The sequence below is a fragment of the Bombina bombina genome, chromosome 3 (assembly GCF_027579735.1).
Source record: "Bombina bombina isolate aBomBom1 chromosome 3, aBomBom1.pri, whole genome shotgun sequence".
NCBI classification, from domain to species: domain Eukaryota; kingdom Metazoa; phylum Chordata; class Amphibia; order Anura; family Bombinatoridae; genus Bombina; species Bombina bombina.
In genome coordinates this window covers 986,019,319-986,032,037 of record NC_069501.1, presented here as the reverse complement: position 1 = coordinate 986,032,037, position 12,719 = coordinate 986,019,319, and the positions used below count along the sequence as shown (strand labels likewise).

The 12,719-nt window shown below is 39.3% G+C and overlaps 1 protein-coding gene across 1 annotated transcript in view; it reads right to left on the bottom strand.

Moving 5' to 3' along the window:
• ANKRD52 (ankyrin repeat domain 52) overlaps positions 1 to 12,719 on the bottom strand; it is a 374,590-nt gene that overhangs the window by 193,978 nt on the left and 167,893 nt on the right. The window contains exon 13 of the mRNA XM_053705506.1: positions 3,109 to 3,220. Coding sequence (XP_053561481.1) covers positions 3,109 to 3,220 — 112 coding nt within the window. The remainder of the gene's footprint in view (positions 1 to 3,108; positions 3,221 to 12,719) is intronic.

The window sequence follows — 12,719 nt, the reverse complement described above, 5'->3', positions numbered from 1 at the left end:
AGAAAGGATTCAATTTTCCTATCTAAAGGATCCTTAAACGAAGTACCATCTGACGTAGGAATAGTAGTACGTTTAGCAAGGGTAGAAATAGCCCCATCAACTTTAGGGATTTTGTCCCAAAATTCTAATCTGTCAGACGGCACAGGATATAATTGCTTAAAACGTTTAGAAGGAGTAAATGAATTACCCAATTTATCCCATTCTTTGGAAATTACTGCAGAAATAGCATTAGGAACAGGAAAAACTTCTGGAATAACCACAGGAGATTTAAATACCTTATCCAAACGTTTAGAATTAATATCAGGAGGACCAGAATCCTCTATTTCTAAAGCAATTAGAACTTCTTTAAGTAAAGAACGAATAAATTCCATTTTAAATAAATATGAAGATTTATCAGCATCAATCTCTGAGACAGAATCCTCTGAACCAGAAGAGTCATCAGAATCAGAATGATGATGTTCATTTAAAAATTCATCTGTAGGGAGAGAAGTTTTAAAAGACTTTTTACGTTTACTAGAAGGAGAAATAACAGACATAGCCTTCTTTATGGATTCAGAAACAAAATCTCTTATGTTATCAGGAACATTCTGCACCTTAGATGATGAAGGAACTGCAACAGGCAATGGTACTTTACTAAAGGAAATATTATCTGCTTTAACAAGTTTGTCATGACAATCAATACAAACAACAGCTGGATGAATAGCTACCAAAAGTTTACAGCAGATACACTTAGATTTGGTAGATACAGCACTAGACAGCGATTTTCCTGTAGTATCTTCTGACTCAGATGCAACGTGAGACATCTTGCAATATGTAAGAGAAAAAACAACAACATATAAAGCAAAATTGATCAAATTCCTTAAATGACAGTTTCAGGAATGGGAAAAAATGCCAAAGAACAAGCTTCTAGCAACCAGAAGCAATGAAAAATGAGACTTAAATAATGTGGAGACAAAAGCGACGCCCATATTTTTTAGCGCCAAATAAGACGCCCACATTATTTGGCGCCTAAATGCTTTTTGGCGCCAAAAATGACGCCACATCCGGAACGCCGACATTTTTGGCGCAAAATAATGTCAAAAAATGACGCAACTTCCGGCGACACGTATGACGCCGGAAACGGAAAATAATTTTTTGCGCCAAAAAAGTCCGCGCCAAGAATGACGCAATAAAATGAAGCATTTTCAGCCCCCGCGAGCCTAACAGCCCACAGGGAAAATAGTCAAATTTTTGAAGGTAAGAAAAAATCAAATGCATTATCCCAAATATGAAACTGACTGTCTGAAAAATAAGGAAAGTTGAACATTCTGAGTCAAGGCAAATAAATGTTTGAATACATATATTTAGAACTTTATAAACAAAGTGCCCAACCATAGCTTAGAGTGTCACAGAAAATAAGATTTACTTACCCCAGGACACTCATCTACATGTTTGTAGAAAGCCAAACCAGTACTGAAACGAGAATCAGCAGAGGTAATGGTATATATAAGAGTATATCGTCGATCTGAAAAGGGAGGTAAGAGATGAATCTCTACGACCGATAACAGAGAACCTATGAAATAGACCCCGTAGAAGGAGATCACTGCATTCAAATAGGCAATACTCTCCTCACATCCCTCTGACATTCACTGCACGCTGAGAGGAAAACCGGGCTCCAACTTGCTGCGGAGCGCATATCAACGTAGAATCTAGCACAAACTTACTTCACCACCTCCATCGGAGGCAAAGTTTGTAAAACTGAATTGTGGGTGTGGTGAGGGGTGTATTTATAGGCATTTTGAGGTTTGGGAAACTTTGCCCCTCCTGGTAGGAATGTATATCCCATACGTCACTAGCTCATGGACTCTTGCTAATTACATGAAAGAAATATATATATATATATATATATATATATATATATACATACACACACATATATATATATATATATATATATATATATATATATATATATATATATATATATATTCTAGGATTTACAATATTTTACAGTATGTATAATCATTTTAAATAGTTTATATACATTTTTTATTAAATTTTATATTTCAATAAGGTACGTTGAAGTTAGCAATTCTTCATGTGCGCTAACCAGACCGTTTTAGTCCTAAGCTGCAAACCCTGATGCGCATTACACATTTTTTATTCCTATGTTCTTCACAAAGAAAATAACGTGTTTTTTATTATTAAATATATATTTTTATATAGATCTGATAAAACTAATTTAAAATACATATTTATAGGAATATATAGGTATATATAAAAATATATAGAAATGTGTATTACAATAAAGAGTACACTATCCTATATGTGAAGAACATTAGAACGTGAAATAAGTACAGTGTATATACAGTAAATATATATATTACACAATTGTATGTATGTACCTCTATGATAAAGCATGCCTTTTTGTTTTCTAACACTTGAGACCTCGTATCTTTGAGCCCTTATAACTTTTTATTGCAATATTTTTTAGTATCATTAGGAGTGTAACTGTAGTTTCCAATTGCGCTCAAGCAAACACGTTTACTTTTAATTCGTAATACGCATTTTATTTCCGACACGCGTAAAGAGCCACAAAATACCCCTTTATTGCTCACATGCTACACTTAGTGCGCCACTCGTAATCTAGCTCTTAATGGGCACACAGCCCAGCTGATTTTTCTTACCACCTGGCTAAAATTTAAGACAATATTTAGTCAAAAGTAAAGTATTACACTGCCCACACCCGACTACTTCACAATGCCACCTGGCTGGCAACATTTTGTGTCAAGAACACTGCTCAGTGTTTAATTTAAAAAAATAATAATGCAGCAGCCATTTGGCATCCAGTGAATTAAGGAAGGACCTGGAAATGCTGTATTAACTTTAATTCATTAATTACAGCCCTTGCAAAAAAAAAGTGTGTTAAACTCTATAAAGTAAAATCTGCTAATCTCTTTATATCAAACAATAAAAATAAATAAGAAAAGTACATTAGTTATTTTTTCTATGTAAACACAATTCTGCACTGATGTGATTATCGCATTCCTCATCAAATAAACAAGCTGCTAGGAGCAGGAAAGGCATTATGTGTGCAGAACTATTAGTTATATATGCTCCATTACTCACCAGCTCCAAGTTCTGCCTGTTGCCATATGCAGCTGCATAGTGAACAGCAGCATATCCCTGTTTATCACGAATTGAAGGATCAGCATTGTTATCCAGCAAGAATTCCAAGCAACTGAAAGAAAGTAAAGATAGTGATGTAGTAATTGTTACTACCAAACATGCTTGTTATGGCATGAAATGCGTGGTACCAAATATGTAAACATGCCATGGATTTTGTTTAACTGCATTAGCTACTTTTGTCTGCAATTAATTAATTATGGCAGAGCACAATGACATCATGATAGGACCTTAAAGCATTTGTTAAAAAGGGCACGAAAGCCAAAATAGTTCTTTCATGATTCAGATTGAGCATACATTTAAAAAAAAATAAAAAAATTACCCCAACGTACTTCTATTATCCAATTTACTTAAAAGGGGCACTGAATCCACATTTTTTTATTTCGCGATTCAGATAGAGCATGCAATTTTAAGCAACTTTCTAATTTACTCCAATTATTAATTTTTCTTCGTTCTATTGCTATCTTTATTTGAAAAAGAATGCACCTAAGCTTCTTTTTTTGGTTCAGAACTCTGGACAGCACTTTTGGATTGGTGGATAAATTTATCCACCAATCAGCAAGAACAACCCAGGTTGTTCACCAAAAATGGGCCGGCATCTAAACTTACATTCTTGCATTTCAAATAAAGATATCAAGAGAATGAAGAAAATTTGACAATAGGAGTAAATTAGAAAGTTGCTTAAAATTTCATGCTCTATCTGAAGCATGAAAGAAAATTTGTGGGTTCAGTGTCCCTTTAATTCTCTTAGTATTCCTTTTAGGGGCACCATATGGCAGCAATGTTGGAATGCTTTTAAATGGACCATAAACACTATCGGCACTGTGGCCGAGTTCTGTAGCAACCCAATCGTTGCAGGTTCGATCCCCGGCGAGGTCCACTCAGCCTTTCATCCTTCCGAGGTTGATAAAATGAGCAGTGCCTTGAGACCCTTATGTGTGATTAGCTGCGCTTTACAAGTACCCAATACTTACAATATAAAATGATAAATTGTATTTATAAAAAACAGAATTTATGTTTACCTGATAAATTACTTTCTCCAACGGTGTGTCCGGTCCACGGCGTCATCCTTACTTGTGGGATATTCTCTTCCCCAACAGGAAATGGCAAAGAGCCCAGCAAAGCTGGTCACATGATCCCTCCTAGGCTCCGCCTTCCCCAGTCATTCGACCGACGTAAAGGAGGAATATTTGCATAGGAGAAACCATATGATACCGTGGTGACTGTAGTTAAAGAAAATAAAATATCAGACCTGATTAAAAAACCAGGGCGGGCCGTGGACCGGACACACCGTTGGAGAAAGTAATTTATCAGGTAAACATAAATTCTGTTTTCTCCAACATAGGTGTGTCCGGTCCACGGCGTCATCCTTACTTGTGGGAACCAATACCAAAGCTTTAGGACACGGATGAAGGGAGGGAGCAAATCAGGTCACCTAGATGGAAGGCACCACGGCTTGCAAAACCTTTCTCCCAAAAATAGCCTCAGAAGAAGCAAAAGTATCAAACTTGTAAAATTTAGTAAAAGTGTGCAGTGAAGACCAAGTCGCTGCCTTACATATCTGATCAACAGAAGCCTCGTTCTTGAAGGCCCATGTGGAAGCCACAGCCCTAGTGGAATGAGCTGTGATTCTTTCAGGAGGCTGCCGTCCGGCAGTCTCATAAGCCAATCTGATGATGCTTTTAATCCAAAAAGAGAGAGAGGTAGAAGTTGCTTTTTGACCTCTCCTTTTACCAGAATAAACAACAAACAAGGAAGATGTTTGTCTAAAATCCTTTGTAGCATCTAAATAGAATTTTAGAGCACGAACAACATCCAAATTGTGCAACAAACGTTCCTTCTTTGAAACTGGATTCGGACACAAAGAAGGCACGACTATCTCCTGGTTAATGTTTTTGTTAGAAACAACTTTCGGAAGAAAACCAGGTTTAGTACGTAAAACCACCTTATCTGCATGGAACACCAGATAAGGAGGAGAACACTGCAGAGCAGATAATTCTGAAACTCTTCTAGCAGAAGAAATTGCAACCAAAAACAAAACTTTCCAAGATAATAACTTAATATCAACGGAATGTAAGGGTTCAAACGGAACCCCCTGAAGAACTGAAAGAACTAAATTGAGACTCCAAGGAGGAGTCAAAGGTTTGTAAACAGGCTTGATTCTAACCAGAGCCTGAACAAAGGCTTGGACATCTGGCACAGCTGCCAGCTTTTTGTGAAGTAACACAGACAAGGCAGAAATCTGTCCCTTCAAGGAACTTGCAGATAATCCTTTCTCCAAACCTTCTTGAAGAAAGGATAGAATCTTAGGAATTTTTACCTTGTCCCAAGGGAATCCTTTAGATTCACACCAACAGATATATTTTTTCCATATTTTGTGGTAAATTTTTCTAGTTACAGGCTTTCTGGCCTGAACAAGAGTATCAATGACAGAATCTGAGAACCCTCGCTTTGATAAGATCAAGCGTTCAATCTCCAAGCAGTCAGTTGGAGTGAGACCAGATTCGGATGTTCGAACGGACCTTGAACAAGAAGGTCTCGTCTCAAAGGTAGCTTCCATGGTGGAGCCGATGACATATTCACCAGGTCTGCATACCAAGTCCTGCGTGGCCACGCAGGAGCTATCAAGATCACCGATGCCCTCTCCTGATTGATCCTGGCTACCAGCCTGGGGATGAGAGGAAACGGCGGGAATACATAAGCTAGTTTGAAGGTCCAAGGTGCTACTAGTGCATCTACTAGAGTCGCCTTGGGATCCCTGGATCTGGACCCGTAGCAAGGAACCTTGAAGTTCTGACGAGAGGCCATCAGATCCATGTCTGGAATGCCCCACAATTGAGTAATTTGGGCAAAGATTTCCGGATGGAGTTCCCACTCCCCCGGATGAAATGTCTGACGACTCAGAAAATCCGCTTCCCAATTTTCCACTCCTGGGATGTGGATTGCAGACAAGTGGCAGGAGTGAGTCTCCGCCCATTGAATGATTTTGGTCACTTCTTCCATCGCCAGGGAACTCCTTGTTCCCCCCTGATGGTTGATGTACGCAACAGTCGTCATGTTGTCTGATTGAAACCGTATGAACTTGGCCTTTGCTAGCTGAGGCCAAGCCTTGAGAGCATTGAATATCGCTCTCAGTTCCAGAATATTTATCGGAAGAAGAGATTCTTCCCGAGACCAAAGACCCTGAGCTTTCAGGGGTCCCCAGACCGCGCCCCAGCCCACCAGACTGGCGTCGGTCGTGACAATGACCCACTCTGGTCTGCGGAAGCTCATCCCCTGTGACAGGTTGTCCAGGGACAGCCACCAACGGAGTGAATCTCTGGTCCTCTGATCTACTTGTATCGTCGGAGACAAGTCTGTATAGTCCCCATTCCACTGACTGAGCATGCACAGTTGTAATGGTCTTAGATGAATTCGCGCAAAAGGAACTATGTCCATTGCCGCTACCATCAAACCTATTACTTCCATGCACTGCGCTATGGAAGGAAGAGGAACAGAATGAAGTATTTGACAAGAGATTAGAAGTTTTGATTTTCTGGCCTCTGTCAGAAAAATCCTCATTTCTAAGGAGTCTATTATTGCTCCCAAGAAGGGAACCCTTGTTGACGGAGATAGAGAACTTTTTTCTACGTTCACTTTCCACCCGTGAGATCTGAGAAAGGCCAGGACAATGTCCGTGTGAGCCTTTGCTTGAGGAAGGGACGACGCTTGAATCAGAATGTCGTCCAAGTAAGGTACTACTGCAATGCCCCTTGGTCTTAGCACCGCTAGAAGGGACCCTAGTACCTTTGTGAAAATCCTTGGAGCAGTGGCTAATCCGAACGGAAGTGCCACAAACTGGTAATGCTTGTCCAGGAATGCGAACCTTAGGAACCGATGATGTTCCTTGTGGATAGGAATATGTAGATACGCATCCTTTAAATCCACCGTGGTCATGAATTGACCTTCCTGGATGGAAGGAAGAATTGTTCGAATGGTTTCCATTTTGAACGATGGAACCTTGAGAAACTTGTTTAGGATCTTGAGATCTAAGATTGGTCTGAATGTTCCCTCTTTTTTGGGAACTATGAACAGATTGGAGTAGAACCCCATCCCTTGTTCTCCTAAAGGAACAGGATGAATCACTCCCATTTTTAACAGGTCTTCTACACAATGTAAGAATGCCTGTCTTTTCATGTGGTCTGAAGACAATTGAGACCTGTGGAACCTCCCCCTTGGGGGAGGCCCCTTGAATTCCAGAAGATAACCTTGGGAGACTATTTCTAGTGCCCAAGGATCCAGAACATCTCTTGCCCAAGCCTGAGCGAAGAGAGAAAGTCTGCCCCCCACCAGATCCGGTCCCGGATCGGGGGCCAACATTTCATGCTGTCTTGGTAGCAGTGGCAGGCTTCTTGGCCTGCTTTCCCTTGTTCCAGCCTTGCATTGGTCTCCAGGCTGGCTTGGCTTGAGAAGAATTACCCTCTTGCTTAGAGGACGTAGCACTTGGGGCTGGTCCGTTTCTACGAAAGGGACGAAAATTAGGTTTATTTTTGGCCTTGAAAGACCTATCCTGAGGAAGGGCGTGGCCCTTACCCCCAGTGATATCAGAGATAATCTCTTTCAAGTCAGGGCCAAACAGCGTTTTCCCCTTGAAAGGAATGTTAAGCAATTTGTTCTTGGAAGACGCATCCGCTGACCAAGATTTCAACCAAAGCGCTCTGCGCGCCACAATAGCAAACCCAGAATTTTTCGCCGCTAACCTAGCCAATTGCAAAGTGGCGTCTAGGGTGAAAGAATTAGCCAATTTGAGAGCCCGGATTCTGTCCATAATCTCCTCATAAGGAGGAGAATCACTATCGATCGCCTTTTCTAGCTCATCGAACCAGAAACACGCGGCTGTAGTGACAGGGACAATGCATGAAATTGGTTGTAGAAGGTAACCTTGCTGAACAAACATCTTTTTAAGCAAACCTTCTAATTTTTTATCCATAGGATCTTTGAAAGCACAACTATCTTCTATGGGTATAGTGGTGCGTTTGTTTAAAGTAGAAACCGCCCCCTCGACCTTGGGGACTGTCTGCCATAAGTCCTTTCTGGGGTCGACCATGGGAAACAATTTTTTAAATATGGGGGGAGGGACGAAAGGTATACCGGGCCTTTCCCATTCTTTATTTACAATGTCCGCCACCCGCTTGGGTATAGGAAAAGCTTCTGGGGGCCCCGGGACCTCTAGGAACTTGTCCATTTTACATAGTTTCTCTGGGATGATCAAATTCTCACAATCATCCAGAGTGGATAACACCTCCTTAAGCAGAGCGCGGAGATGTTCCAACTTAAATTTAAATGTAATCACATCGGGTTCAGCTTGTTGAGAAATTTTCCCTGAATCTGAAATTTCTCCCTCAGACAAAACCTCCCTGGCCCCCTTAGACTGGTGTAGGGGCATATCAGAACCATTATCCTCAGCGTCCTCATGCTCTTCAGTATCTAAAACAGAGCAGTCGCGCTTACGCTGATAAGTGGGCATTTTGGCTAAAATGTTTTTGATAGAATTATCCATTACAGCCGTTAATTGTTGCATAGTAAGGAGTATTGGCGCGCTAGATGTACTAGGGGCCTCCTGAGTGGGCAAGACTGGTGTAGACGAAGGAGGGAATGATGCAGTACCATGCTTACTCCCCTCACTTGAGGAATCATCTTGGGCATCATTTTCAGTGTCACATAAATCACATCTATTTAAATGAGAAGGAACCTTGGCTTCCCCACATTCAGAACACAGTCTATCTGGTAGTTCAGACATGTTAAACAGGCATAAACTTGATAACAAAGTACAAAAAACGTTTTAAAATAAAACCGTTACTGTCACTTTAAATTTTAAACTGAACACACTTTATTACTGCAATTGCGAAAAAGTATGAAGGAATTGTTCAAAATTCACCAAAATTTCACCACAGTGTCTTAAAGCCTTAAAAGTATTGCACACCAAATTTGGAAGCTTTAACCCTTAAAATAACGGAACCGGAGCCGTTTTTATCTTTAACCCCTTTACAGTCCCTGGTATCTGCTTTGCTGAGACCCAACCAAGCCCAAAGGGGAATACGATACCAAATGACGCCTTCAGAAAGTCTTTTTTATGTATCAGAGCTCCTCACACATGCGACTGCATGTCATGCTTCTCAAAAACAAGTGCGCAATACCGGCGCGAAAATGAGGCTCTGCCTATGATTAGGGAAAGCCCCTAGAGAATAAGGTGTCTAAAACAGTGCCTGCCGATATTATTTTACAAAAATACCCATATTAAATGATTCCTCAAGGCTAAATATGTTATATATGAATCGATTTAGCCCAGAAAATGTCTACAGTCTTAACAAGCCCTTGTGAAGCCCTTATTTACTCTGTAATAAAAATGGCTTACCGGATCCCATAGGGAAAATGACAGCTTCCAGCATTACATCGTCTTGTTAGAATGTGTCATACCTCAAGCAGCAAAAGTCTGCTCACTGTTCCCCCAACTGAAGTTAATTCCTCTCAACAGTCCTGTGTGGAACAGCCATCGATTTTAGTAACGGTTGCTAAAATCATTTTCCTCTTACAAACAGAAATCTTCATCTCTTTTCTGTTTCAGAGTAAATAGTACATACCAGCACTATTTTAAAATAACAAACTCTTGATTGAAGAATAAAAACTACAGTTAAACACTAAAAAACTCTAAGCCATCTCCGTGGAGATGTTGCCTGTACAACGGCAAAGAGAATGACTGGGGAAGGCGGAGCCTAGGAGGGATCATGTGACCAGCTTTGCTGGGCTCTTTGCCATTTCCTGTTGGGGAAGAGAATATCCCACAAGTAAGGATGACGCCGTGGACCGGACACACCTATGTTGGAGAAAAACAACTTTGCAATATACTTTTAATATTTATTTTGTCCCCTTCTCCTATAATTCCATTCTGAATTGTGAGCTTTTCAGTTCCTGTTAGAAATGGAACTGCAGCCATTGGCAGGACACTATAGTGACATATTTATAACTACCCCTAATTGACAACAGCAGAGAAGATAACCTAAATTACAACATGGCAGCTCCCATTGTTTGTTTTATAGACACTAAAACTTCACACTTATTTTGTCAATATTTACAAAACTAATAAAACTTTAAAAAATACAACTACATTTTATTCGCAGACTAATCTTTTCTTTGAATGCATTATTCTAGCTAGCATTTATTTTTAGTTTAATGTCCCTTTAACAGTTATACATTGTGAAAACTCTGATGTCATCTAGCGCCCAAAAACATTTTTGCAAAACTGCTGCTATATAGTTCTCCAGTATGTTCGCACTACCTACTTAGGTATTCTCTTCAACACAGAACACCAAGAGAATAGTAAAGTTGGTAATAAAGTATACTTTTTTTTAGAACATTTTCAATTCACTTCTATCTGAATCATAAAAGAAAAACAAATAGGGTTTAATGTCCCTTTAATATGCTGGTGCCACTTTATGGTCTTATTTGTGCCAATACACTATTGTATCCCTAGAGGGTTACAACTGTACTTTACTGACGAAGCCCAGAGAGGCTGAAACGTATCTCTGGGGTTTGTGGCTTTCGCTCATTTAGAGGAGAATTGCCTGGTAATTAGGGGCAGGACTTTTTTTTGGCATGATAAGAATGATCTGCTACAGAATATTTCTTCTCTGTGAAAAGCGGTGTGCTAAGAGAGAGCACCCTGAGGATAGATGATTCCATACCCACCTAACAACACACAAATTAGGGGACACTGATGTAGACTATTTTATGTGAGGAACAATACTGCAGTTAGAGACTTCAGAGACTGAATTTGATATTACAATGTAAAAGAAAACATTTAGTTTATATAATTCAGGAAAAAACACATTTAGGGCTTTACTGGTGGAATATTAGTTTCATGACTGTTAGGAAAGGTAGAATTCAAAAGTCATTGGCTCCTCCCAGTAGCGAATGATTATTTCCATCCTATACCATGTTTAGCTAAAGGATAGGGGGATACAAGAAAACAGAAGAGAGAACCATTACTAGACACACAATGGTAAACTGGGCAGGGCTCCATGTGCGGTCACAAGAAACAGTATTCTCTACTATATAAATAATTAGTAATAGTGTTTGTCCAAGCTTATTCCAGATGGAGCCAAGAGAAAGGTGACTGCATGTCTTAGAGACTAAGTGGATGAGATGTGGATCAAAGCTCTGACTAGAATTAGCTTACGTAGTGACAATGACTTACAATGTTTTGCTATATTAAATAGCCTTATCCTAGTGAGGGGAAAAAAGTTTTTAAATGGTTATTAAAGGGGAATTTAACACATCTTGCTTTGTGTAAAAACTGCTTGTGTCACATGCTTGCTACAGAGGGCAAAAATAAAAAAAAATTGTAACCAAAATGCTGCAAATCCCATTGCTGTGGAACAAGCACTAATCTTTTAGGTTCTGTCAGACAATGACAAGTTTCTTTAATGTAGTTCAAGTGAGACTGGAATATTTATAGCACTTTTAGAGACATTTTTATTTTTTTTTGCAACTCAGCCTATAAGTAGTTCACAGCAAAGGAATTTGAAAAATCTTTGCAGCTTATTACAGTACTATGCATTTACATGTTATGGTCAAAAGCAAACAGCTGTATCAGGTATTGACAAACAAAGGGAATTTGCATTGCCTAATACCAGTGGCGTTAAGGGACATTTTTTTTTAGCCCTTGGAATAAAGTAGCATTTGCTTACTACCAGGACTGCTGCAGTTACAGATATTTAAACAAATTTGCAATACCATTTCATTATTTATTGTGCCCCTTTTAAGTAATTTAGCACTGTAAATTGTGACTTTTCTATTTCTCATACCTGTAAATGAACCCTGTAGACTTCAAGGCTAACTTGTCTACATATTTGTCACTAATTGGCCTTAACAGATAACTGCAAAATAAAGCAATTTAAACTAGCAACAACATAACTTTGGCTAGTCTTGTTGTCTGCAGACTCAAGCCCAGATTAGCTACTCCTAATAAGGCAAGTGGAAGGTAGAGTTTGCTATAGAAAAACAATTGCAGTCAATAAAATGTTAATTTGCTTTTAAATGTTTAAGCCTGGCAAATATTATTCTATAGCCAGATAAGTGAAATGCCTTATCTTTAAAGGTATTTACAGTCCCTTTAAGGGCCCTTTTAAAAATATATTGACTGTAATCTAAGGACAACAGGACCATGACCTAGCAACTAATATTTTCAGTTATCAAACTCTACTTGCCATTAATTAATTACAAGCTGCATTGCAGTTTGACAACATGTTGCTTTTAGAATAGTCCTAAAGTAAATAAAATGCAAAACAAACATTACTATTATTGCAAACCAGGAGTTGACAAATTAAATTGAAACTTAGGAGCTTAACAGAATTCAGATGAGCCAGGAGATGATTTTTCGGCAGGTGTAAGAAGAAAAGTAGAATTTCAGGAGCTCTGGCTCCATGGTTCACAGGATTTGTCAAGCCCTCTTGTAAATGTAGCACAAATACACTGCATTTCTTAAAGGGACACTCCGGTCAAATTACACTTTCATG